This window comes from Chaetura pelagica, unplaced genomic scaffold (genome assembly GCF_000747805.2).
Source record: "Chaetura pelagica isolate M959 unplaced genomic scaffold, ChaPel_1.0 scaffold126, whole genome shotgun sequence".
NCBI lineage: Eukaryota > Metazoa > Chordata > Aves > Apodiformes > Apodidae > Chaetura > Chaetura pelagica.
In genome coordinates this window covers 80,502-107,971 of record NW_009953787.1, presented here as the reverse complement: position 1 = coordinate 107,971, position 27,470 = coordinate 80,502, and the positions used below count along the sequence as shown (strand labels likewise).

The 27,470-nt window shown below is 45.2% G+C and overlaps 2 protein-coding genes across 2 annotated transcripts in view; one reads left to right on the top strand and one right to left on the bottom strand.

Annotated features, from left to right (window-relative positions):
- Positions 1–1,520: 1,520 nt before the first annotated feature.
- TSTD2 (thiosulfate sulfurtransferase (rhodanese)-like domain containing 2) lies at positions 1,521–11,363 on the top strand. The gene is made up of 7 exons (XM_010001002.1): positions 1,521–1,637; positions 3,601–3,726; positions 5,885–5,990; positions 7,674–7,792; positions 8,437–8,595; positions 9,548–9,686; positions 10,979–11,363. Exons 1-7 carry the CDS (start codon positions 1,521–1,523, stop codon positions 11,236–11,238), a joined length of 1,026 nt encoding a protein of 341 aa, XP_009999304.1. The 3' UTR covers positions 11,239–11,363.
- A 4,182-nt stretch (positions 11,364–15,545) lies between these two features.
- TMOD1 (tropomodulin 1) overlaps positions 15,546–27,470 on the bottom strand; it is a 16,763-nt gene continuing 4,838 nt past the window's right edge. The window contains exons 3-9 of the mRNA XM_010001001.1: positions 26,373–26,492; positions 23,103–23,192; positions 22,482–22,612; positions 20,757–20,864; positions 19,080–19,223; positions 18,262–18,406; positions 15,546–15,930 (exon numbers count right to left, since the gene is read on the bottom strand). Coding sequence (XP_009999303.1) covers positions 15,863–15,930; positions 18,262–18,406; positions 19,080–19,223; positions 20,757–20,864; positions 22,482–22,612; positions 23,103–23,192; positions 26,373–26,492 — 806 coding nt within the window. The 3' untranslated portion in view covers positions 15,546–15,862. The remainder of the gene's footprint in view (positions 15,931–18,261; positions 18,407–19,079; positions 19,224–20,756; positions 20,865–22,481; positions 22,613–23,102; positions 23,193–26,372; positions 26,493–27,470) is intronic.

The following is a 27,470-nucleotide window of genomic DNA, read 5'->3' as shown; positions in this document are numbered from 1 at the left end:
CTGATATTCCTTTAGATCTTCAGATGCTTTGGAGAGTTTCCTGAGGAACCTTTTTAGGCCCACAGGTTTAGGAACCCTCCAGGAGTCACTTTGTTTATTTTAATTCCTTTAAATTCCTTTCACATGTGTACTAACCATGCACATTACTGCTGTGCTGATAAAGAAGCAGATACACAGCATGTTCTTTTTGTGGTAAAGGTGGGAACCTGTGGGGCTTGAACTATCAGAGATTTATCAACCCTCAGTGCTGAGCAGGCCTGTACAGGTGTAACTCAACAGCTTAGACTGTAAGGAAGGAAGGACTGTAACAGAAAAGACTACTCCCAGGGGACACTCAACCACGCTCTGAAACAGGCCAGAGTCTGCCCTTCAGAAGTCTAAGGTGGCAGTTCTGCTGGCTCCCCTCCTTGCTTCCCCAAGAATTGAGAACTCTGTAATTTCATGATCACTCTGCCCAAGATGACCTCCAACCTGTACATCTCCCACTACATCTTCTCTGTTAAGAAGCAGCAGGTCCAGCAGGGCACTTTCTCTCGCTGGTTCCCTCACCAGCTGTGTCAGGAAGTTTTCTTCCACACACTCCAGGAACCTCCAGGGCTGTTCCCTCTCTGCTGGGTTGTATTTCCAGCAGACATCTGGGAAGTTGAAGTCCCCCATGAGAACAAGGACTGGTGATCACGAGGCCTCTGCCAGCTGCTTATAGAATATTTCATCAGCCTCTACACCCTGGCTGAGGGGTCTACAACAAACTCCCACTATGATGTTTGCCTTATTGGCCTTCCCCTTGAGTCTAACCCGTGAACACTCAACAGTGTCATTCACAACATTACGTTCTTGGCATTCAAATCTGTCCCTAACATAATGAGCCACCCCACCACCACTTCTTCCTTGCCTCTCCTTTCTGAAAAGGTAGCCATCAATTGCAGCACTTCAATTGTGTGAGTCTTCCCACCACGTTTCTGTGATGGCAACTGTGTGATAGTTTTCCTGCTGTACAGTGGCCTCCAGCTCCTCCTTAAGATCTAGTTAGTTATTAATTAGTGTGTTCATGAAAATGTTTCTGATTGTGAGAGTTTGGTTTGTGCTGCTCAGAATGCAGGCACCTGCAAACTGACCTAAAATTTTGGCTTGTTAAATTTAGGTAGCTCAGGCACTTGAATTTTCATTGTGCAAGCTGTTCAAAGTAGGAGTTTAATGGGACACTTGTGTGCACAGAAAACAGCAGTTCTTGTGTCCTGTGTGTTGAGAGAAACGAGTAGAGCACACATAAGCCACTATATGTAGCACAGGTGAGTTCATTTTGTAATCAGTCCTGAGAACCAGCAATGCTGGTTTTGCTCATATTCTTTTTCTTCTAAATAAATGAAACCCAGCAGTGCTAATCCCTCCAAACTTGGTTGCTCTTTTCTCCCTACATCTGCCAGAAAAAAATTACCTGCTTTGTGAGTGGTTACTGCTGAGTGTATTTTTGTGCTTTAAACCCTAACATCCTTTTCCTGTCTGTTCATCTTTGCCATACTATGGTCAGCGAGGTGGGAGAAGTACTTCTGTATTACTGTTACTGTGAGGTGAAGGATCCAGAGAAACTGTGTGCTTGGCAAAAGGCTCTGTGCCAGCATCTGCATCTCACTGGCAAGGTAAGGTGTTAAGTGATGGTTGTTTTCTTAACAAAAAAAAATACCTGATTTACTTAGTGCAGGATGATGGGACACGTGGAGAACCAGGTGTTTTGCACCAGAAGGTGCTAGTCTGTTATCACAGAATATTAGGGGTTGGAAGGGACCTCCAAAGATCATCAAGTCCAACCCCCCTGCTGGAGCAGGACCAAAAAAACCCAAAAACCAACTAGGACAGATCACTCAGAAAGGCATCCAGACAGGACTTGAAAGTCACTAGAGAAGGAGACTACAACCTCTCTGGGAGGCCTGTTATGTTCTCTTTAAGGCAGATGCTCAGATTCTGTAGAGAGGCATTTATAATGCTATTTAAGGGCTAACACTAGAAAGAAGAAGAAAGTAATAAAGATAATCTTACATCCCTTTCAATTCTGTGAGCCCCAAGTTGTGCAGCATTGAGCATACCTCTGATCCACTCTGTGCGGATCCTGTTACTCCATCTCCTTCATTCAAACTGGTGCAAATTAGTGGGGTTTTTAATAGGAAAATATGTCTTTTTGTTGCTCCTACTGTCCGACAGAAAGGATATTCACATGCATGGGTCTGGGCTTTCTCCAATTAACTGTAATGTGTGTCACTGTAATGTGTGCAGTGGTCTTCAGTCAGAATGATTACATCAAGCTGTAATCCATTCCACTGTGGAAGGAGGTGAGGGCAACTGACACCTCAGATCACCCCATAGAACAGCAGTGCTCATTCCTGCATAGAGCCTTTGTTCCTTTCATTCCTGGCAGACTAGACCAAGGAGCTGAGTGAGCTCATCCAGCTGGCCTCTCTGTGGCCACTGAATTTCAGCCTCACAAAGCTGATGTTCCTAGGCTGTCTGTGGAAAGAAGAATATTTCAAGAGGGGAGCTCAGAGCAGGAAGCTACTTTTGTCTTTGACAGAAGCACAGAATCATCATGGTTGGAAAAGACCTCTAAGTTCACTGAGTCCAACTGTTCACCCAGAAAAAAACCCACCATTCTCACTAGAGCATGCCCTGTAGTGCCATGTCTGCATGTTTTTTTAATACCTTCAGGGATGGTGACACAACCACCTCCCTTGGCAGCCCATTCCAGTGCCTGACCACTTTTCAGTAAAGAAATTCTTCCTGATACCTCATCTAAACTTCCCCTGGTGCAACTTCAGGCTATTTCCTCTAGTCCTATTGTTACTTGAGAGAAGAGGCCAACACCCACCTCACTACAACCTCCTCTTCCTAGGTAGCTTCTTTTTCTCTGCCAATGGTAGGCACCTTCCCTGTTCTGCACCAGCACAGGTCTGGAGTGAAATGTCCTGACACATTCACTTCTTTTGTTGCTCAGCTTTTTTGTCCTGTGGTTGGTATTTTTCTTATTTATTTTTTCATCTCCAGAACAGGTACAGCATATTGCTTTCTCAAGCAGTTCGTTTATTTCTTGCCTGTTATATTCAGTCTTAGTTTTTTTTGCCCACCACGGTAGAGTTTTTGTTCATTCAACAATGCTGGAGATAAAATTACTCAGACTGAAATTTAATATTCCAATTTTGTTTATATTCACATATTCCTTTTAGCTGTGTGAGTTGTTGGGCACAACACCATTCTTCCTGAGGCAGAATTCCAGTGGGAATTTTAATGGTGACTGCAGGATTTGCCTTTTAGCCAGTTAGCATTGCTCTGCTTATTGCACAAACCTTTCTGACTGTCTTGATGTCGTTCTTTTGAAATGGCTGGGGGTTTATTCCTCTTTTATTTACTGTCTCCTTTATGTTCAACTTCAGTATAGCCATCTTTTTCTTCCCTCTTAGTACTCTCTTTTCTGAGCATAATTCTCTGAGCATAGTTCTCTGAGCATAAAAAATACACCTGCATTTTGTCACCCTGTCATACTTAGCTGATTTCACCATGATCTGTGTTTACCCTTAGTGAGCCTTACTCCCAGCTTCCCCTCTTGCCTTCTAGGTACGAGTTGCTTCAGAAGGGATTAATGGGACAGTTGGTGGAAGCAAAGTAGCTACCAATCTCTACGTGGAAGCTATGCTTTCTCAGCCTCTGTTCAAAGACATTTTGTGTCGAGAGGATTTCAAGGTATGAAAAAATAATGTCTATATAGACTTTGTTAATGCAGGACATTTAATTTTTGAGAAATAAGCACACGGCTTCTTGCTAGTATTATTTCTGCTGTAGCAGTTGTGCTCTCACAGCACTGATCTAAGCCAAGGGTTCCTAACCTTACCATGATATGAGATCATTGCCTAGAAGCCTGCTGTTTTAGGCTCATGCAGACTTTGGCATCCATATGGGTGCACTGTCCTCAAGAGAAGATACACAGGCAGAAACAAGGAGTTTCTCCCTCCTGACTGGAGGGAGAATGGGATGCTCAATTCTGCTTGAGCATGTGTACTGATTGTTCTCTTCAGATGGTGATGGCAGCTGAAGCTGGTGCTACATGGCATTCTGGTGGGCTTTTGCTGCCTCAGCACTGTAGGTACTGGTTTCTTTGTGAGGAAGAAAAACTGCTGCTTTTATAGCATTTTTCTTTTCTATGCAGCTTTATTTGCAGGAGTTACTATTTTATCCCCCAAAATAACTAGATCAAAGGAGTTAGTGAAACTTAGGAAACTCAGATCCCATGTAGAGATGCAGTGCTGATTTAATCTTAGCTTTTTAACCGTCTGTTGTGCTGGGATGAATTTCAGGAGTAAATGTGACCTGTTAGTTATGCCCATGTGTAGATGCAAAAACAGAAAAAAGATGGAATTTTACCTTGGTCTTGGCAAAACCTCCAATCCTGCATGATCTCTAAGGGCATGAAGATTCATGCATTAGTAACTGATGGTATTTTGTGTGTCACAGTTCTCTGCATGCTGTGAACCCAAGTAAGTGGGAGTTTCAGGTTCCTGTGCGAAGACATGGACATAGAGGAGTGAAGATAGTGCTTGGAGCTGTGTAAATGCTGCATGGCCACTGTAGTTGCTGTAGACTGGTGTCTGTGATGGCTGGAACAGTGTTGCACAGCACTGCACTTCTGATTGATATGCTTGATACTACCTAAGTCATGTTTGCAGCTCTGAGCACCACATCTACGTGGCTTTTAAATCCTTCCTGGAATAGTGACTCCACCACTGTCCTGAGCAGCCCATGCAGGGTCTAACAACCCTTCTAGGAAGAAATTGTTCCCAATATCCAAAATAAACCTCCCCTGGCACAACTTGAAGCCATTTCCTGTTGTCCTATCTGTTATTCCTTGGGAAAAATGACCAACCCCCCCTTGCTCCAGCATCCTTTCAGGAAGTTGTAGAGAGTGAGAAGGTCTCCCCTCAGCCTCCTTTTATCCAGGGGGAACACCCCCAGTTCCCTCAGCCACTCCTCATAAGACTTGTGCTTCAGACCCTTCCCCAGCTCCATTGCTCTTCTCTGGACATGCTCCAGCCCCTTGAATGTCCTCCTTTTAGAGAGTGACCCAAAACCGAATAGATTATCTCTCAGAGCATCTCTCATTTTGAGGGCTGAGTTGGGGTCCTGCTACAGGCTGATGCTCCCCCTGTGAGCACCATCACTGCTCAAGCCTGCAGAAATTCTCTCTTCCCATCAGCTGCTGTGGAGCTGCCTACCAGAAAGGGTTTGCCAAGACTTCCAAAGGGATAATCCTGTGCGTGAGGAGTGGGGGGTGTCAGACTCCACTACTAACAAATCTTAATCCTGGCTGACCTCCCATGTGTCTCTTTCATGCCCATGAACCACTGTAGTTCCCATCAAACATGTCATGAGTGGAGGCCTTGCTGTGCTTGTGTCAGGTGTCAGAGGGGCTGGAGAGAGCTGCATGGCTCAGGTGTGTCACCTTGATCTGTAACCATAGGAGGTTATTTAGTTCTTCTGTCAGGGTCAGCATCCTTAGTCAGTTGGGGCCTTCACTTTCTCATGACAGGTGCTGGCCGTTGTTTCTGACCAAGATCTGTTCTCCTTCCCACTCCTTGATGACTCTGCACCTCATTCCAAATGGTGCCTGTCTCACCTGCAGAGTAGTCACTGGGTCTAAGAGCCCTGTCTGACAGCTCACAGAAGGGCTCCACTGCCTAAACCTCAGGATTTAGATTGTGGATCTCTGGCAGGAGAGACATTTCTTTCTCTCAGCCACTGAGACACTTCCATATTCTAGCAAGTTGTAGAAATGAAAGGGAGTGGGTGATTTTAATCTTGACACCTGGCAAATGTTGGTTGATTGTTTTTGTGTTTAATTTCCTAGAACAGCACAGGAGGAGCTCACTGTTTCCCAGACCTTCGAGTTGGAGTATTCAAAGAAATTGTACCTATGGGCATTGATCCAAAGATAGTATCTTATAAAGAAACTGGTAAGTTGATTTGAGGACAAGTAAAGCCTCTCACCCAAGTGAGAGGTGAGTGAAGAATAAAGTTCCTGCATCAAAAACATTTCCCACTGCACAGTGGCCAGGACACAGAAGAAGTAGATACAGAAATTTATTTCTTACTGGTACCAAAAATTACTAGTGCAGGGAATTTCCTGGTGCAAGGAATTTCCTGGCTCAGGTTTTGGTTTGCAGAGTGTTTAGCTGACTCAAAAACACTTTAGAATGACCTTTTTTTTGGTGGGAGCTCGAATGACATCAAGCAGTTACCTTGTTTTGGGGTAGGAACATACCTTGTGCTTTAGTCAGGGACTAAGTCATTGAGCGCCTGCTAAAGGTAGATGTGTGGTGGTTAGGGAAGACATATCAATACATTAATGTCTTTGTATTTGTTCTAAGTGTTCTGTAGGTGCTTAAGACTGCTCAGAAATTATACCATATAAAGAACTCTAGTGGTCTCCCTTTGTGGTTACCTTGCAGTTAAGAACCAAGCTGTATAGGAAGAGCTTTCCATGGAGTCCTCTTGTGCGTCCAGTGGATTCTGGTGCTGTGGATGCCAAGAGCTTGCTTTTTTTTTTAATTTTAAGAAAATGCCAGAATCCTGCTGCAGCTTACAGTTGAGTATATATATATATATATATTCCTATGTTAGGGACTGCTGACTTGGCTTTTACTGTGTTGAAGTTAACAGTTACACTCCTGCCTTTTGCACTAAAGCAGAGCCAAGTTCTGCATCAGTTTCATGCCACTCCCCTAACATAGGCTGTGCTTGTTTTCTGTTACCTGTAGCTGGTTAGTATGGATTATGCCTGGTAAGATGTTCCTGTCTGTGCATCTGCTGTGAGGACACTTAAGTAGTTGGTAAGCAGGAGCACAGAAAATAGCAATTAACAGCAGTTTTGGGTTTGTTTTTCCACCAAGAGGTTTTGTTGGTGGTAAATTTCTACAGCTTCTGTTGTTTTGGCAGAAGTTTAATTTTTTTGTCAGTTTGTGTGATGTATGTTTGGATTTATTTATTTTTTTTCCCTTTTTCCTCCAATTTTACAGTATTTTCTGGAGATTATTTCCATTACTCTGGCAGGTTGCTCATAGGGTTTATTTTTAAAGAGGGATTTGAGGGGAGAGATTTTTTGTTTCTCCATAGGTTGGGAGTCCTAAGCTCTGAGCAACCCAAAAACTGAGACACTTTATGTAATTTGAAGTTGTACTGAAAGTAATACATCCTTATACAAAATTTATATTTTTATCAACAGAGAGAGTTTTATTGAAAACAAAGGCATTTTTGTAACCTTTTGTAACCTGCACCTCCAAATGTAACGAGACATGAGCAGAGAGAAAGGAAACATTTTTCAGTCTCTGTTTTACAACTGTAAGAGATGCCAAGTGCACTTAGCAAACATCACTGAGACAGGCACCTGTCTGCTGCTGCTTCTGTCATGTGAAACAGTGTTGTGTTTTCATTTGTCAGTAGGAATCCCAACATGGATAAACTTGCCTGGTTGAGATGGGTTGGAAAGTCTGTGAACCATCACATAAAATCTTCATTTGGAAATCTGAGGGTAATCTGGATCAGCAAGATCATACACAACATTGTTTTGTAGTGCTGCTTCTCACTTCTTTATCTTAATTTTCTTTTTCTTTCTTTCTTGTTTTCTTTTTTGGTTAAAGGAATCCATTTATCCCCTCAGGAATTTCATAAAGAAGTGGAACAGTATTTGTCTCAGGCCAGTGAAGGAGAAAGTGATACCATCTTGCTGGACTGTAGGAACTTCTATGAAAGTAAAATAGTAAGTGTTTCTTACACTTCTTTCAGTGTGTTACAGGTGTTGGGGGGAAGAATTTCACATTGTGAGGATGTAGCCTTACTAGAAGATATTCCATATTCCAGACTGACTGTAATACACACAGAGTTCAGTTAAATGAGTATTAGATACAAGCAGCAGAGGAGTTGCTCAGTGACTCAGCATGGAACCGGTTCAGCTCAATGTTTGTACAGCTTGGGGCACGAAGAAGACAAAGTGGTCCACATGACATTAGCAGTGAATGCCACATAGTTTGTAGTAGAAGTAGCTTAATTTTTAAGGATATTTTCCAGCATTTTTGCCATGTCCCATGTGTCAAAAAGACTGGGGCATCCTGCTGTCATACCCATCAGCCTTTCTGCACTGTTGTGGCCTGTCCTTTCTCTGACAGTTCTGTACCATTTAGCTCCCTCTGTTTGAATGAGGAGACATGCTGTGTACAGAATCCTTTTACAGATTTTAGCAGATTTGATGCATAAATGCAGCTGAGGAACTGCCTAAAGCAGCTGCAGTGGGCTGGGTGTGCTGGCCCAAAAGGTCTGTTACTCCTTCTACTCTAGTTCTAGACACAGACCTTATAATGTATGACTGCTTTTAAACAGTTGCATGGCCATCTGTTGTTATTGCAGGGACATTTCCAAGGCTGTCTGGCTCCAAATATCAGGAAGTTCAGCTATTTTCCCAGCTATGTAGATGAAAACTTGGAGCTTTTTAAAGACAAGCGTGTCCTGATGTACTGCACAGGAGGGATTCGTTGTGAAAGAGGCTCTGCCTACCTACGGAGCAAGGTGAGATGTCATTCTGAGGGCAGAAGTGTATGGGAGGTGAAACTGCTTTAAGAGCAGCTGTCTTCTTATGCTGGTAAATTCTTACTGAGCCCAAACTGCTCAGTGAGCAGGTAGGCAGATAAGTGTCTGACACGTGCTTGCCTCATCCTGTCTGTCAACAACGTGCGTAGTTTGATGCAGCTCAGGATGATCTGTGTGGACTAGTGTCACAGCAGTGATTACTCCTTGAAAATAATAACCCATTTGCTGAGAAGAGGTGTTTGTAAGTCACCCCTGCCCATTGTAGTAGTGTTTTAGGAGGACTTGAGAGCCTTCTGCAGTGCTTACATGAGCTCTGTCTAGGTTACATGAGCTCTGTGGTCATTACTTCACACCTTGAGCATCCCAGAGTAGTGAAAATCAGACAGTGCTTTCCCAGTGATGTTGGAATTAAATCTAGCACACTGCATTGTTTTATTTGTGCATTCCATCCTACTCTTCTCCTGAATCCTTCCCTCAAGGTGCAAGGGGACAGCATACTTGTATGTTCTCCAGAGATGTAAACCTCGATTTTTTTTTTCTCTGCTGCACCAGTGTGAACCCTGAGAAATTCTGCCCCTCCTAACAGCTCACTGCATAAAACCAGTTATTCTGCAGCAGGTCACAGAAGTTCAAAGGCATTTGATCTGTGATGCAGCAAACCTTTCTCAGCCGAGGAGGTTACCAGCCTTTTTTTGGCTGTGACATTAAATGCACACTTGGCTTCATGTCAACAAGCCAGCATTGTGGAGCTGCCCAGTAACCCCTGGTGGCACTGCCTAGAGTTGTGGGTGCACATGATGCCATCTCATGGTCCCTGAGAAGCTGCTGCTTTTTGTTGATCCCCGGTGTTCACAATATTTTCTTTGGGAATTCTGGTATACCACCACGGCTGCTGTCTCCTTCAGCTTTTCTGCTAATATGCTTTAAACAGGCAGTGTGCAGAGAGGTTTACCAGCTAAAAGGTGGAATTCACAAGTACCTGGAAGAGTTTCCAGATGGATTCTACAGGGGGAAGCTGTTTGTATTTGATGATCGTTACGCCATTTGTTCCAATGAAGATATCATCTCAGGTAGGATTAGTTAATGTAAGTGCAGACACTGGGAAGTTGTTGCAGTAATTTTCACAGAGGTGTGCAGGATAGGGGCAGCCAAACTGGTCTTGGCAGTTCTTCCTCATACTCACTTTGATCTTTTGGTGCCCTCACTTTTCATGATCATTATCCACTTTTTAACACGTAAGGCAGAAATGAGAGAACGGTCACTAAACAGAGTTCCCTAAAACTGGAGAAGTAAAAGGAAGCATCCCCTGTGGAATAGCTGCTGTTATGAGCCATCTGCAGCTATGGAGATGTATGTCAAGCACTACTGCTGTTGTTACCTGCTTCTTGCCTACAGTGCTGAATAGACTGTTTGGCCAAGTGACCAAAGCATTCAATAGTTCTCCTGCTGTCAGCTGTTCTCTGCTCCAGTAATCTCACAGAACATCAGCACAGACTGCCAGGCGTTAGGAGAATCGTTGCACAAAGCTCTACAGCACTTAGTTATTTTCATGCTTTAGAAGTTTCTGTAGCTTGTAGAATTTCAGTGACCTCTAGTTGAAGTTACTAAGAACATGGCCTAGTCTGGCTTGGGTCACTCATCAGATAATGCAAATGAATTGCCTGTTTTCTTCCTCTCAGTTGAGAGGTACAAATAGATGGAATTTGCCTCTGGGCTTTTTGAGGAAGCAGTGCTACCTTTTCTCTGACTGGGTAGCTTTTTGAGCATAACCTCCCATTCCTCCTCTGCAATTACAGTATACATCTTGAAGGTGCCTGACTTGGTGTAAAACAGAACCTGGATACATCACAGCCATCCCTACAGAAGTGTTGAAGGGAAGTGCTGGGGTAGGCACCTTCTTGATGGTACAGCTAAACTGGGCTGTAGCTATTGGTTAAAACCTGCCTGATGTTGTGGAAGGACTCTACAAGGACTGCTAATGACACCCCATCTGCACAAGCTATTAGCTTTAGGTGGAGGGAAGTCCCATGGCATCCCCATCCCCCGCAGGCAACGTTCCTTAATTATCACCAGCAAATCTTTCTTCTATTGATAGCAAGAATCTTTAAATCTGTCTAATCATAACTAGAGGAAGCACTTGTGAGCATGTTTTCCTGAGAGAGCTGTCCTAAGTTTTTTACGTCAAAATCAGAAGTTTGAAAATTAACTAGGTTCTAGAAGATCTAGCTAAAGCAGGAATTAAAAACCTGAAAGAGAATAGATGGCCATGAGAGATTGAAGCCCCCTGGTGCTGCAGAAAACCCTCTGCAAGAAGAACAGATGGGGCAATGTGATTAACTTTTTCTTTTCCTCCTCCCTGCAGCATGCAGATACTGTGGGGCACTGTGGGACCAGTATAAACTTTGTTCCAGCCAGCACTGCCGGCAGCTTGTCCTGACGTGTCCAAGTTGTCACAACAAAGGTCTTACAGCCTGCTGTCCTGTTTGTCAAGAGAAGGAGCTCAAGGTGACTTCAGGGGCTTCAGGACAGACACTTAAGGAGGAATGTGAATGTACAAGGAGACGGCCAAGGGTACCTATTGAACATGTCTCAAAAAGGAGGCTTGACACAGGGAAAAATTAAGCTGTTTCATGAATTAATCTCAAAAGTGCTAATGCAAAGGGCTTCTATAACCAGATCCCTATGTGTTGCTCAGTTGGGTTTGGAAGTAATGAAAATGGGTTAGCTTGGAAAGTCTTGTTCAATATGCTGCCTTTAAGCCTAGACTATGCCCTGAAAACCATCCATTACTTGACTGCAAATTACCAGAGTGCCCAAATCATCACCAGCACTACAGGGTTCCTCTCACTACATACAGTCTTGTAGGGTGGCCTTTGCCATGGGGATTTTGGAGCAGAATATATGCAAAGGGACACAGCTGCTCACAAATCAAAGTAAACTGAAGGGACATAACAATTGCATTATTCTCCTCCTGCATGGAGATCTCCGATCTCTCCACTGATCGTTTGCTTCAGTAGGTAGTGCTAGGGTGTGAAAACAGCAGATGCATCAATAGACTGGAGGATATTTTCAACGTATGTGCCACCTGCCTACATCTCTTGCTTTATACCAATGAGAAGCAAGGGGTACTTACCTGAAGTCAGTGACTTGACTCCTGTGTAAAACTGGCTGTAAAGCAGTGCTAGGACCCCTCTTGGACCTGGAGCAAAGGCCCACAGGTAGATACTGTCTGCCCACACTGTTTGTGTGACCTATGGGACGAACAGCAGAAGTATTCTTCATTCCAGTGCTCTGTCTCCCCAGGAGCTGTTGTTTCCCTCAACTTGTCAGTACATGAAAAATCCAGGGCTCAGCTCTGTTTGCACTCAAAAAACTCGACAGCTTGAAGCATGTTGGAACTGAGACACACAGCTAGAGGAGCACAGAGACCATCAAAAAAAGCAGCATTACAGCACTGGAAGTGATGCTCACCTGTGCATAAATGTCAGCAACAGCTAAAAGGACATTGCAAGATCCACATGAAATTCAAGATTGGGGGGAGCATTTGTGCTTTGTAAACAGGGGTTGAGTTTTTCAAAAGCTGTGAGATGTTTATGCAATTTCTGGCTCTTATTAGTGGAGAAATTGTCTTTTAGGGGATTTGCAGCATATGAGCTCAATATACTTCTCTGCCAGCTGCTTTGTGTGCTTGATGCTGTAGAATGTACAGAAGGGTTTTACTGATAGTGTAGATGTGTCTTGACTAAAAAATGTCCTTGCAATGTACTGTCATTCTTGGTACTAAATAGCAGTTAGTCATCAGGAAATCAAAAATCACTTACTGGTCCGTTGGCATTTTTTGCTGGCAACTGTTTTTAAAAGTAAGGTAACTCAGGTTTCTGCAGTTGCTTAATTACAGTTAGGGCAATGTTATTTCATAGAGATTGCAGCTTTCTTCCATAGTGCTATGAATTCATTGTTGGCTTGATTAGCAACTTAAGGACATGGGCATTGGTTCCATTGAAGCCATGGCAAGCATTTCTTCTTGCTTCCAGTAATGCTACCATGAAATCAGCCACTCAGGAATTGTCTTTATGACTGTTCCTTACATGAAGCAAAGCCTTGAAACTTATTAATATCTCCTTTGGGAATCTTTCTAGGATAGCATTTAATAGCAAATTCTTCTCTATATTGGAGAAGAAATTGGAAAATTCCCATCAGTTGAAGTCTAAGCCGTACTCATGGTCCTCTGGCATCTTGCCTCCCAAGCTTTGCTGGCCAGTTAACCTCTGTGCTTTTGAGGATTGGAGTATTTGTGGAAAATCATGCAAGCTCTACTTGCAGGCCTGGTTTAGAGCACTGATGGGAGTGTCCCAATTTGCATGTTAAACTCTTTATTTTCATAATCTGTTAAGCTAAACCCCACAATTTTGTAATTCAGTCCGTCAGCAAGTCTGGAACACGCTCATCTACTTGATGGCTGTTTCTGTATCTCTTTAACAGTACAGAATGGCAACAACTATATATTATGTAGTACACTTCTGGAACTCCTGTGCTGATGATAAATAACGTCTAGTGCTTCCATCCTAATTTTTGAAATACTGCACAAATACACCTCACCTCTTGTGTTGGAGGTGCTTAATGCTGCAGAGGTAAATGCTCAAACCTAGCTAGCTGTCTGCCGTGTGGCAGGTCTAGCTACAAGGTACAGTTCTCCTGTGCACTCCTGGCAGCTGGAGATTCTACCTCAAAAGCAGAGGGGAGCTATGGGGCCTCTTCTGGTCCTTGCTGCACTAAGGCAAGGGAGGAGACTGATTTGAGATGTAAAGATGGAGGCCCATAAAGCCAGGTTTCCTCTGCTACACGGAGGAGAGAGGTAACTAAGATCATCCTTAGCCTCCCTCTTGCAAGTTAGTCCATAAGCAGCTTCTGCATCCTGGCTTCTGGATTAGTTTTGTCAGTTGAATACAAATAAGGACTTAACATGTGAAATGCTGTATGGTGGGATCCAGGCACCTCAGTGGTAATAATGCCTGAGAGAAGGCACATTAGCTCCAGGGATGTTGACAGGTAAGCAGGACTGGCTGCATCTGCCAGATGCTGCAGTCAGCAGCTTTGGCTTTTTTCCCCTTTTCCTGGAGAGCTGCTGGGACAAACAGTGATCTGTGTTTCTCCTAAATATCACTATTTTGTAGCTTACATCACTACACAGCTTGATGCCATTCACTACAAAGCCTGATGCCTCTAAGCACTGCCTGTCTCTGGTGCACAGATCTCAACTCTCACACACATCTTTCAGCTAAGCAGTTCTGTAAGGATCAACTGAGGAACCTGGAGTGGTCCTGCTAGCTTCATATATGCTTAGGCTGCATAGTAAATTTGCATGCTGCTCCAGTGAAACACAGGGCAACGTTCTTGCTGGTTTTTATTTTGTTTCATTGTTGTTTTTTTCCTTTATAAGAGCTATTTTTTTTTCATTCATGCAAAAATGCTATTGCGGTATCCATGGTACTGCTCCGTGCTCTGCACATGCATCTCCTTGCATGTCTGGGTCTCTTAGCACAGTCAGCATTTCACAGGATAAGATGAATTTATATTCTGAAGCCAGTGGAAGAGCTGAGCCCATAACATGAAAATCTGTGTGGATGGCTCAGCTGAAACACAATGTGATGATTCAGTTGATGGTTTTGAAGTATTTGTGGTGCGTATGGAAGGAAGAGGCTGTGTGCCAGGTGTTTGCTTGGTTTTTTCGTAAGTTTTCAAGTATTTTTCTTATATATTCTGACCTGGAACTTGCAGGGTGGAGGGAAGAAGCTATAGTGAAGCACTTTATTTGACAACATTGACACATTTATTAAGATTTTAAGAGCAACAGATGTCTCCCATATTGTTGAACGTACAGGTTTTCTCTGCTCCAGTGGTCAGAGCTAAATCATGTATGGTGTTTGCACACAAGCTCTGAAGCAATTTGAGGGACTTTTGTTGGAGTATGTGTAAAAGTCTTGCAAAACTTCACTCCTCACAAGTGTGCACAGACAGATTTCTAACAAGTGGGAACATTTTCCAGGACACATTGTCATCAGACCAAGAATAAGGCTTCAGTACAGCAACACTTCTGCCAGGAGACTTCCTAGCAAGCAGGATCCCACTCATGTTAATAGTGGGAGTTTTGGATGGGCTAGTGCTCGGTCCAATGCACTGCACATCTGGGAGCTACCCAGGCCTATGGAGAATTCTTTCCAGACTAGATGATGGTGCCAGACTGACAGAAACTGTCAGACTGTTTGCAGTGTAAATTTGGAGTTGGGATATTTCACTTAGCAGCTTTTCTAGGGCATATCTACTGTTGCATTTATGCAGGAATTATGGAAGGCAGTAAAATAAATATATCCCCAGCAGAACAAAATGTAATTAGTAGACATTGCCATCTAGAGAAAACAGCAAAGAAAGAACTTTGTTTCCAGTGAATATCTGGACACACACCTTTAACATTATGTCACTGAAGGAAGTGGAGATTTTTGAAAAGAGGGTTCTGGTTTGCTGATTAGCTTGGCCATCTCCTTTGGGCTAGGATTTGCATTGCATCTATAAAGGTGGCAGTTTTCTTCATATGTGTGTAGGATGGAAGGATATTAATACATCAATTTTTGAGACTCTGTTGGTGGCCTTAAGTTCCATTTAATCAGGGGGTAGATAGAATTTTTTCTAAGAAACACAAAGATGCATTGGAAACAGCATCTCCAACTGATTGACAGATGTCGGTAAAAAATTGTAAATCACACCTCTTGAAGTTAGCCATGTTTCCATGTAGTACAAGTGCTTGTTAAACTAGTTGCTCCTCTCTAGTTACTTGAGATCAATTTGGGAAAAAAAAATAAAGTATTTTTTTAATACTTCTGTAATTTGTGTGGAACAGTTCTATCTTTCACTCATGCATAGCACATCCTAACTGTATGAAACACCGTGCAGGTAGTTTATAGAAAAATTGGGTCCCAGGTTAATTAAGATTCACTTTTACACTGGGATGTACTCTAAACTGAGATTGCATAAAAATTGCAGGTTGTTACTGGCTTGAACAGTTTCCAGCTCTATAGAAAACATCAACAGTCCTACTGTTGAAAATCTTCAACTACAGCCACTAGTTAATTTAAACTGTTAGTGCATAAAACAGAACCAGGCACCACAAATACTCTGTCAAGGCACTTAGTTGCCTTTAGATTTCCACAGTGTAGCACAGATCACCGGGAATGACCTCCATAGCCAGGAGCTACACTCCAGTTCTGCACTTGGGAAAAATAGGCCCGTTCAACTCTGCTAGTCTTCTCCTCTTCCTCACTGAAAAAGAAGAGGGAGAGGAGTCAGTCATGGCACTGGGAAGATGTGGATGGCAGGCTTGGTTTGCCTGCTGTGGAAAGGAGCCTAGAAGGATACTTTCTGCCAGGAAAGAAACAGGGTAGCATCAGGTTCTGAATTCCTGCTTCAAGCAGTAGGCACAGCCTTACAGTTTAAGGAAAGGAAGATAAAGTTTCCATCCCTAAGAATATTTAGGGCCGGAAGCTACTTTCAGCCTCACTTCCCTTGTTCTGCAGTTGTATTTCACACAGTTTGTCTTTGCAATCTGACTTTGGCCAAAAGGTCATCTGATGCTGATAGGTGTAAAGACAGCAGGAGATGGATGCCACAGTTGTTCCTTTGCTAGTTTTTCTCAATTGCCCTTTCAAGTTTAAAAAAAAAAATAAAAAAATTTAAAATTCCATCTGATTTCTTATCCTAAGCTTTTAGCCTCCAGCCCCTCTGATCAAAGTTAACATGGTCAAACCAGTCTATCTACTCTTAGAGTTGATATACAGCCTTGACAGCTACACTCATGCCTTTTCAAGAAATGTGTGTGAGAAAAAAAAGGGGAAAAAAAAAGTTATAAAGAGGATGCAGAAGTTAGGTCATAAGAAGCAATGTAAAAGCCTTCATACTTGGTTCATACAGAGCATTTTAGAGAACAGAAGCTACAGGACCAAAATCAAGGGCTGGTAGCATCAGGTGATGATAGCAAGAGCACTGGAGTGGGGAACAGGCAGAGAGCTGTTGCTGACAGGGAGAAAAATGAGGTTTTTCTATACTTATACATTGTCCAGGTGTAGAGCTGAGGTGCTCTTGCCAGAGGCCATCACACTGATGAAAACGAGCTGCAAACAAGAACCAAATAAGACAAAAATGCAAATCTTAATGGGAAAAAAAGGCAAAATGCACTTCCAGCTGATTACTTGGAATGTCAGGTGCTGCACTGTCATTAATAAACTTGCCATGATCCAAAGGACAGAAAATAGTAAGCCTTTCCTGGTGCAGCCCTCTAGTGACTGGGAATGCAGTCACAGGCAGAATAAATACGCAGTGAAACATAATACTGAGTATTCTGTGTGACCAGTGAAGAACTGGCACAGAACCTCTGCACTGGCTGAAGCAAGGTTGATTAAAAAAAAAAATAATATATTTTTTAAAAACATATTTACCATCTGCCTAAATATGGCAGCCACTTAAAGCTGTTTTTCAGTGGCTTTTCAACATGAAGTTGATTCATGAAGGGTCAGAAGACCCTGTCTGTGGTGAGCCATATGCAGATTGAAATCTGTGGCTCCAGTTCTCCATGGCTGGCACTTATACACTGGGGCTTTTCTCAGACTGCCTGTTAGCCCTTGTTTTCTAGATGTGTCTGGCAGAACCCAGCAGTGCTAATAATGGTGGTAGGTGTTCCTGGGAGCCTCCAGCCCAACCTCCCACTCTGCCCAGCACTGGGGCAGGGCAGCTGCTGCCTCTTGTAAACCCCCACCCTCCTGGGGAAGTTCTTCTCAAGATACTAAACAGGACAAGCTGCAAACTTCTGCTTATTCCTCCTCGCTGTATCGCTTGCTGCTGCCAGGAAGGAGCTGGGCAATGTCATGTTGGTAACCACCCTGCCGAGGCAGGTGGGACCCACTGAGCACCGGGTGGCTGGTATGTTGGCTACATTCCATGCTGCTCTGCTGGTCTGATTTCCAGCGCTCTGCAGCAGCCTGTATCAATGGGAAGCCTCTGCCACATGGATTGGCTGAAATGGCAGTTTGCAGACTTGCCTGCATTTAGCTTCTCAAGCATTTCTGGTCACTTCACTGAAGGTATAAAGATGACTCAAACCCACGTGCTTCCCACCTCTCCCTAGAAACACTTCCAGTTTGTTTTGCTGAAGGGGATGAGCCAAGTCTCACTGCCTTCAAAGTTCAACTCTATACTTTTCATCTCCTTGTTAAACTGGAATGAAGATGGAGGAAGACAAACATTTGGCAGGAATCACAAGTGCTGGCAGCTCACAACCCGTGTGCCAGATGCTGTACCAAACTGAAACCTGTTAGCAGCTCTTGCATCTTTCCCAACAAGACCCACTGTGACTGCCAAAAACACTGCCTCTCCTGGGAGTTTTAGCTGCCCAGTGTCTCCAGGTTTGGAGCATGACCAATTGCCTGGCCAACAGCAGCTGTGTTAGGGAACTGGTCAGTGGAGGCTGCTTTCCTCCTTGAAGCCCTTCAAAGAGGTGGTTTCTAATTCAAGCATAACCACCAGAGCTTTCAAGTGAGCAGTTCTGCCCCTCTCCCACCAGGAACTGCCAAGAGACAAAGGGATCCTTTGCTGACTCACCCAGGTCATTGTTATTCATCATGGCATTGGAGGCACGGAGCCGGGGACCTTGCTGAGTGAAGTGGTACCCAAACTTCAGCAAGGTGGTGTTTTTTTCCAACATGTTTGCAATTTCCATTTCCACTTTGTTGCCCAAGGGCTGGCTCTTTTGAAAACAGAAAACAGGAAAGCAAGCTGGTGAGGTTAGAGGGTGATTCAGAAAGAACACTGATCTGCCATCTCCATCCCTTCTCTCCTTCTTTGGACGTGTTCGTCCATTTGGTATTTCTGACTTGGAGATGGTGAAACAAACTGCTGGCCTATTCCTGGTACAAACACGTGGCTCCTTCTTGATACCACCTAGTGGCTCTAAATCCTCCAGCAGGTGTTCCCTGCCCAAAGACTCAGCCCAAAGACTCAGCTGCTTTCACTATTACACCCTGGGTTTCTGGGGGAGCTAAGCTTGCCACAGCATCTGTACCACACACTCTGGATCTCTCCTTCTCTTTCCTTTGCATGGTAGAAAATTTTCAACATAACTACAGAGACATTATTTAAGTACCCACAAAAGCTGGGAGCAAGGTGTGACATGGGACAGGTGCATCACTGCTCTCCAGGGCAGCACCACAACACAGGGAGCTGCTTGTACTGCCACAGCCTCTGTTAATTACTGTAGGTAGTAGCAGATACCGCTCAGGAACTGCAACAGAAACAAGGGGCTGAAACCTCTCCAAAACAACCTGGCAGTGGGCTACAACCCTCCAGCTTGACCAGCTATTCCATTTCCCACAGCCAGGACACACTCCCTTGATCAGGGCCCTGGCTGACACGTGCGGTACCTGGTTGTCGATGCGCAGCTCCACCAGGGAGGTGTTGCCCTGGAGCGCTTCAACAACTGCCAGGATCCCCGATCCAGAAATGAAGTTTGATTCCACGTTCAGGATCGTCAGTGTATTATTGACTTTCAGCATTTCAGCCAGCGCCTGCAGGCAGAGGTGGGTGGGAAGGAGCTGACAGTCAGACAAGCAGGGGCAGAGCACCCCAGAGCAGCAGGGGTTCAGCTCCCCTCACCTCTGGGGGACACTGGGAAGGCTCAGAGTGCCGAGCAGTTTCAGTGACACCAGGCAGGAGAGCTCTCTGCAGGAGGAGGGGGCTTCCCCCTCTTGCAGGGGGATTCTTGAATGTAAGCATGCTGGAGGCCACAGAAAAACCTTGTATGGAGAAACCCTTAGGGCCACCCCAAAAGATGACAATCCACACCTGCGCTGCCCTGTGGCAGCTTCATCTCTCCCCCTGCTAAAGCCAGCATCCAGAATGGTGATGGCAGGGATGCTGGCACTGCCTCCTGCCAGAGCAGCTCCCTGCCTGCACTGCTCCTCCTTGGAAAGGACTGAGATGTTTCCCTTTACAGCAGGCAGAGAGACAAGCCTCTGTCTTGAAAAACAAGGGATTCTCCACCTCCAATACATCCTCCCAAGTGGCATCACAGCCTTATTAATTGCTTTTGCTTCCCTCAGCTGGTAAGGCCAGAAGTGGGCCAGCATGTGCCCAACCCCCTCGACCTGATCTGATAACCTGTCTATGTCATGAAACATAAGAACCAGAAGTTGATGCTCAAGTGGCAGAGCTGACCTGTGCACAACTCACACAGCACTTGGCTCCACAGCTCCCTTAGCTCTGTGCAGTGCCCCATGGGCCCTCAAAAATCACCAATGCTGCCTGCACAGGCTTCTTTCCCAGTTCAGAGGACCTGAAATAACATGAGAGCTGTACTCACTCTCCAAAAAGCAGTGTTTTTCTAAAAGGAAACCAGTGTGCATGGAGGTAGGTAGGGATGGCCTGGGTGAAGAAAAGCAAAAACTGGGTGCAGTAGTGCTGCAGGAATGTGCAAGGATGCAGCCTGGAAGGCAGCAAAAGGGCCAAGCAGAACAGCTCAGCACCTCTCTGCGTCCCCGCTGACAGTTAAGACCACTCTTGGCAGCCAGAAAGACCCTCTTAACCTACAGAGGGCACACATAGGAAATGCAGAGTCCTGCTTCTGCACAGGATTGCACAAAGGAGTGTTTGAAAGGGAGCTGGAGAGGATGTGTGCAGGGGCTGGGACAGGTGAGCACACTGCAGCATAGGCCTCCTTACCCAGAGGAACAAATGGGGGGGTCTGATGTAGGATAAATCCAGAGAGACAAACTGCTTTTACAAAATGCCACTGAGAAGTCAGTTCTTGTCTCACACTCCTTTTCCAGGAGATCCTTGAGGACAAATACAAGGCCCATTGGGATTAAAAGGTTGTGTGCTGAAAACCCCACAGCTGAAAAAGGAAGTGGAGGAACTCAATCCTGTCTGTCACTGGCTTTCACTAGCACTCCTGAAACTGCAGCACCTGCACCAAATGCCAGAGGTGCAGAACGTGCCAAACGCAGCGCACACTGCACAGCAGTCAGCCAGAAACTTCAAAAATACCTTGCCCAAGAACAGCTCCTGTCACAGCTTTATGGCTGCAAGCTGACAGTACTTACAAAAGCAACAGGATCGTTGCTCCGTGTCCCAACTATACTGAATTTCTTCACATAGGTGTTATTTTTCAGTGCTTCCGCAAAAGCTTTTAAAGTTGGTATGGGAATATTCTGTGAAAAGTAGGAGAACCTGTGTTAGACCATTGTCCTTGTGAGGGAAAATAAAATACATTTAAATGATACTTCTTATCAAATTTCTTATCAAGGTGAAATCACCAAATGCACTGATGTAATTCAGGAAGGGGTCAATACATGTTTTTATAAGTTCTCTTGCTATAATCAGCATGGCCTAATGAGTATGGCCCTGTCTCCATCCCCTTTCCCACTCTGAAGATAGCTCACTGCCCGGATTTGAAGCTACAATGTCTCTGCTGTTTAATTTAACTGCCCAGAAATGCAGCTACTTAAAAAAGTAGGCGTTGTGGGGATCTATGTAACTACGATCCATGAGCCTGCAAAGCACTGCTCCTGAGCTTGTTAATCACAGCATCGAGCAACATTCATGGCATGTTCATGGAAACTTCCACCTACAGGGTCTTATCCAGAAAGACCTGAAATGATCTCCTTATAGAACAAGCCACAGACACTTTGACTGCTTTCTTTCAGGCTAACATTTGCCATGCTAGGTCTCAGCCTGGAAAAAAAAATCCATGCTGCTTATTTTAATTCCAACAAAATGAGTATTTTTCACTTATCAAGCCTGTTAGATACCCTTTTCAGACACAGACATTTTCACCTGTCTAAAATTTTAAGCAGTATCCTCAGCTTGGGCTTCTTGCCACACCATTTGGATCGCATCATGTGGAATCATCTACAGCTACAGTCAAAGCCATCAGCAGAGCTGTAACAGAAAGCCCAGCAGCTTACCCTCTCCACTCCCACTCCCCAGTTCTCCAAACCGTGCCCCAAAGACTTCAGTCCAACACACAAAAAAACTGCCTGCCTGCTCAAGCCTTAGCCTGCTGTCCTCAAAGGATATTCAAGGCCACTAGACAGAACCAAATACATGAAGCTAAAAATCTTTTCATTATAGGAAGGTGTAGCTGGCATGCCACAAATGTTTTTAATGTGCATGTGTAGTAATCCATGCTTGCTGTTTGAATATGTCATGATTCAACAGACCCCCTGGAGGGAGGGCCCTGGAGTCAGGGAGACAGACAGCAATTGTATTTTCTGTATGTTTATGTGCATCAGAGGCAACTTAAGAAGTGGCACTGTGTCCTGATTTGCTTTCTACAGGAAGTAAAGGAGTCCCACAGAAGAGATGGCTGGGAGATGGACAGGGCTACCTGCAAGAAGGGAGATTACTTCATATTTTCATGGCAAATGTCAGGTTTATGAAGCCTTCTTCCTCCCACTATTTTATCTCACATAAACAGCCCCTCCACCAAATGTGCCTGACTAAACCAATAAAGCAATATAGAACACCTTTAACCAGACAGGCTTTAACCAGACCAGACAGATCTCCCAAACTACCCACAACACAGCTCTGCTCTTCCAGGCATCTACAGGAGTCCTCCTGCTACCACAGGAGGTGCCACTGTTGTCCCACAGCAGGTAACAATCCCTGTTGGCCAGAACAGAAATGGGAAGCACTGGTGTTTCTTGCCTGGCTAAACACAGTGTTATGGTACCACTCTGTGCAGCAAAGCAGATTTGGTCTCTGCCTTCCATATGTCAAATGCATGGTCTTGTTAACAAGAGAGGAGAGTAGAAAGGAGCAAATACCATAATATTGTTAAGGTTGACTTCTTCAAGGTCAGGATCATTGGTTTGTATTCGTTTCAGAGTTTCCTCTACATCTGTTGAGTTTGGTTCCTCATCAGGAACTGGTTTGTACTGTGTGGGCTTAATCACACCTGCAAGTGAAAAACAAGACACGTGAAAACAAAAGCGCCCTGACCAGTATCATGTCCTCTTTGGGTGCGTTTCTCTTCCAGAAGCAGTGCTGGGAGAGGGCAGTGTGACCTGACAGACACAGGACGAGACCCAGCAGCCCTCGGCACCTCCACTTGCGCTCAGGTGCATGTGGAAAGGCTGCCCAGCCAGCACAGGACAGCTGCTGCCTGCTGCTCTGGGCTCTCAGGGTCATGCAGTGGGTGGTGGAGGGCACACTGCCTGCCTGGGGCTGCTCCCTGAGATGCCATTGCTCCCAGATGGTGCCAGCGCAGCAGCTGAGGCTGCATGGGATCTCACCGGGCAAGGATTCACCAGAGACTGCCCCTACAATCATAGGCTTCTCCAACAGTCATGGCTTGAACCTTCAGCCTAGAAAGTAATTCCCACTTTGCCTCTGTTAGCAGCTTCAAAGCCAAACAGAGCAGCCTGCTAACACTTTGTATCACTTACTGTTGAGACCTTCTTTGTTCACAATGGTGCTGCTCCCCAGTGCCTCATAGTACTGCTGGTTACTCATCAAGGTGTGCATGCCAAGGATGGCTAGAAAAAAAGGAGAACATGACTTGAGGTATTGCAGTCTCCAAAGCTAGGAAAAGACACATTTATGCCATCCTGTCTGGGATGGGGGTCTATAGTGCATTACCTTTTCCTGAGCAAGCAGAGAGCAACACACAAAGGTGGGACTGACCTCCTCGGCTGACACAAATATGCAACAGCACTCTGATGTGCTCCCCCCTTTATGCCCATATTGTATGATCCATAGCAGAAGGGGAGCTTCACCTAGCAGACAGGCAACAGCCAAACATAAAAGACTTCCCAGTAGCTGATCTGATTCTGCATCACACAAAAGCAGCAAGGGGAAGACAATAAAACACACAAAAAGCACCACTGGTAGGATTTGACCTAAAGGGTTCAGTCCAGCAGGAGCCTGCACACCCTCATCTCTCTTACTCACCTGGACATGTGCCACACAGTGCACCAGTCCAGTTTTTGAGATGAACTGTGCCCCACACAGAACCAAACTGAGTCCCTCAAGCAGCAACAAATGAGGTGACTGTGGTCTGAAATGTGGCAATGCACATCATGTGCTTACAGGGTGGTGATGGGCTTTGAACTGATCTTTGTACGCTTAGAAGTTGACACTGTGAGGAGCTAAAGCTCTGCTGGCTCAGCTGAAATGCAGAAAGTGATAGTATGAACAAAACTCTAAGACTGTAACAGTCTGAAAGACAAACTTCTGCCAATTTGCAGGCTCATGACTGCAAAACCAATATGCAAATGCACCCTAAAACAAGCCCAGGGGAAACTGCTGACATTCTTGCCAGCTGCAAATAAGCAGTGGGAAGCCAATGGCTTACATACATTGAGGCAAAAGTTCTGTTTATAAAAATAACCCTGCAACTCACAGGAGTTCATCTCAGACAATAAGCTGGTTGTCTAATCAACACCTTTTTTAAAAAAACCACAACTTTCATGTGAATACTTGTTACAAACAGAGACAAAACTTGACTTCTGGATGGGCACAGTGGTTAAAATACGCAAAGGAAAAATCTCTCCCTGAAATTCAAGCATGCCACCACAAAGGCACTTTGCTTTCCCCATGAGCTGCTCTCTTTAGGCTTGTCTGGCACCAGTTCACCACCATTTGCTCGGTGCTTTGGCCAAGAGGGGCCGGGAGCTGCAGAAAAGACAATCTCTGAGGCCCATCACAAGAATGGCATCTGTTATGGTGACAGCTCACCATGCCTGCAGGTCTTGGGTGGACAGGCAAGACAACCTGCAGCAAAGGGCATCAGTGAACACCACCATCCACGTGCCCACACCCTCCCAGCACATCCTGGCTGGATTGCACAGGGCAGAGCATCCTCTGCCTGAAAGTCTGAGTGAGGTTGGGCACTCTTGAGTTTGCTTGTTTGCATTTCAGCCAGCCCTTTTATCTCACTGCTGAGGTTTTCAGCAGTGAGACAGAGTTTGGAAAAGTAATTTGCAAGCTCATCATTCTGGGGACACACGTACATCCCAAACACAGCTTACTCTGACAACTAAATCTCTCCACTAGTCAGGACTGTGAATATCCAGACTGCAGACAGAGGGAAGCATCTACTGCTGTGACCATGTAGGGATTTTGGGGACTAGAGTTTGTGCTGGTAGACAAGAGGAACCCACTGTTTGTAAGTCCTGGTGCTTACTGTGTATTATCCAAAGGAGCTCAGGCAGAACATAGGCCTCCCATTTCTGCCTCCCTCAGCTGATCAGAGGCATGGGAGCCTTTCCAGGACTTGATGGGAGAATCCACAAGAACTATCCTACTGGCCTTGCCAAGGAAGGGTTCCAATACACCAAGGCTGACAACAAGACCCGTTAAACAGGCAGGAACTGTTTCACAGCCTTAGCAAATTTGGAAAAGCAACACTGTCACTGTCAATACTGAAACTTTTATCACGTCAGTTCTCCTGCTGCCACTTCAAGTGTATTCTCCCAGCAATTGCTTACCAAGTTGCCCCAAACAGCATTTCTCTGCAAAAATAATTTATGCCCAGATCTGGAGCTTAGAAAGGCAGATTTTGTAGGGTAGAAGTCTAGAAGCACTGTTAAAAAGCAAAAGCCAGAGATGTAATGCTTGGCCAGGGTACATATGTTAGAAACCTTAACGCAGAAACACATTTCTAAGCCAGACTATAATGTTACTACGTAGATGATGTCTAGTGGTTATTCTACAGGTTATCTTACAGACTCCTGTCAAGGAGTGCACTGCTAGGGAGTACATTAGTCTGAAGTAGACAGAACTGGAAGCAGCAGCCAGTAGCACTGAAATATTCATTGTCTACTGGACCAGCAGGGGACATGTGAGCTCGGTGAAGCACCAAGCGGGTGTTCACATGCTCCTTTGCCCAAGGCACATCCTATGCCATTCACACAGCTAGGCTGACACTAGTCTCTTCAGCAAGGTACCAATATTGTAATATGTAAAGCAGCAGGGCAACGAGGCTTGCATGGGGTCACCTCCACTCAGACCCCACCGAGCAGGCAGCACAAGCCCCTCGGGCAGGGGCCACCCTTGCCCTCCCTGGTTTGCACGAGGCTTGTTCAGCCTGGTGAAGAGCACACTGCCAGGACTCAAACTGCACCTGCAGCTGCTCTGTCCCTCTCTCCAGCTTGCTGTACATTCCAACCTGCTCTTCATCATCATGAAGTACCCCGATGCTTTAATGCTGGGTTTCACCATGCTGAGCTTAACACTCACAAAACTGACCAACAGCACAAATTGCTAGAAATCCATAGTTTTAAAATGTGTTGGAAAAACTCTTCAACAAAGAGCTACCCTGAGCATCTGCTGAAAGACTATTCTAACCTCATGGCTCCTTTATTAAGTTGCACAAGAAATCCACGTTCTCACTGGGTCTGTCTGATCGTTTGCTAGAGGTATGGCTTGAAGAAATCTGCAATTTGCAAGATGCAGTGGCAGAGACAGGAGATGAGAACAAAGAACATGTTGTTCCCTTGATAAATCCTTCTTTTCCCCCCTCAGCTTTGGTCCATGCTCTTCATTAAATAACATGGGCTGATAGTAACTTTAACTTTTTTTTTTTTTAACAAAGAAAGAAATCCTGTCAAAACTGACAGCATTCAGATAAACAACAAACGGCTCAATAGCTCATTTCCCACAAAAGAGCAAACAAAATTAAACTAGTACCCCCGATTCATGAGGAACTATTTTACCAGCAATGTCACAGAGTTCTGCATCAGAGGCATTAGCAAGGGCTTCCTCCAGTTCTGGCTCCAGAGTCACACTTTCCAAAACAGGATCCATCGGCTTCTGCTTGGGGATCCAAGCTTTTCCTATAAATGCAAAGTGAGGTCACTGTCAGTATAGCTATAGCACCTGTTTCACAACTAGCCATGCAGATGCATTTCCATGGGGTGAGATTTGCACAGTGAAAAGGACAAAGGGGACACGAGGACCAAGAGAAAAATCAGAGGAGACACTGAATCCCTTCCCATTAGCCAGGAGGCAGAGTCCAGGAGCTGGACTCTCACCAGTCTAGAGGGCTGCATCTACAAAAGCCCAACAGTGTATTTGTACAGGATGATGACTGTCCAATGCACAGTGCTCAGAAAGCCACGCAGAGCCTGACCATGCAGGACGTGCTTCTTTGAAGGCTGCAGAAAAGGGATGGAGACTCGCCAGCACTAACATGGACCGAGAGGCCAGTGGCCTGGATCCAGCACTGCGCAGGATCAGTTCTGCCTCCAAGACAGCTCCCACTGCTAACTCTGCTGGCACAGCAGATGGCACATTAGTCAAAAGACAGTGGAAAGGAGGTGGTGGAGGGGGTCTGGCAGTGGGCAGGGAGAGCAATCAGTCATCCAGCACAAGGGAGGCAAGAAGAAGCAGGCTTGGGGCAGCTGGTCTGGCTCAGCACTGTTGCAGAGGGCAGTAGGAAAGACACAGAGGGCATGACAGATGGAGACTGCCCTGCTCCATCTTCTGGGACAGCAACTGGCCAAGGAATAGGCCTTTTCCCTATGAGCCAGAGGTGCAAAGCAACAGATCCAGCTGGCAACACAACACTGTTGCTCACTTGTGGCCTTTTCCCAACAGGAGCTACCCATGCAGACAAGGGGCTGTGCTGCATGTGGTGCAACTCCAGCCCAGCTCTGAATGCTGAGGGCTCCCCACATTCCTCCTCTCCCTCATGCAGGGTGACCACTGGGCAAGCTACAACCCTTTCCGTGCAGGAGCTGGCTGCATCCCAGGGAGCCACTGGGCAGCAGACAGGACTCAGGGCTGCTGCCAGTTCCTCACGGCTCCCCGTG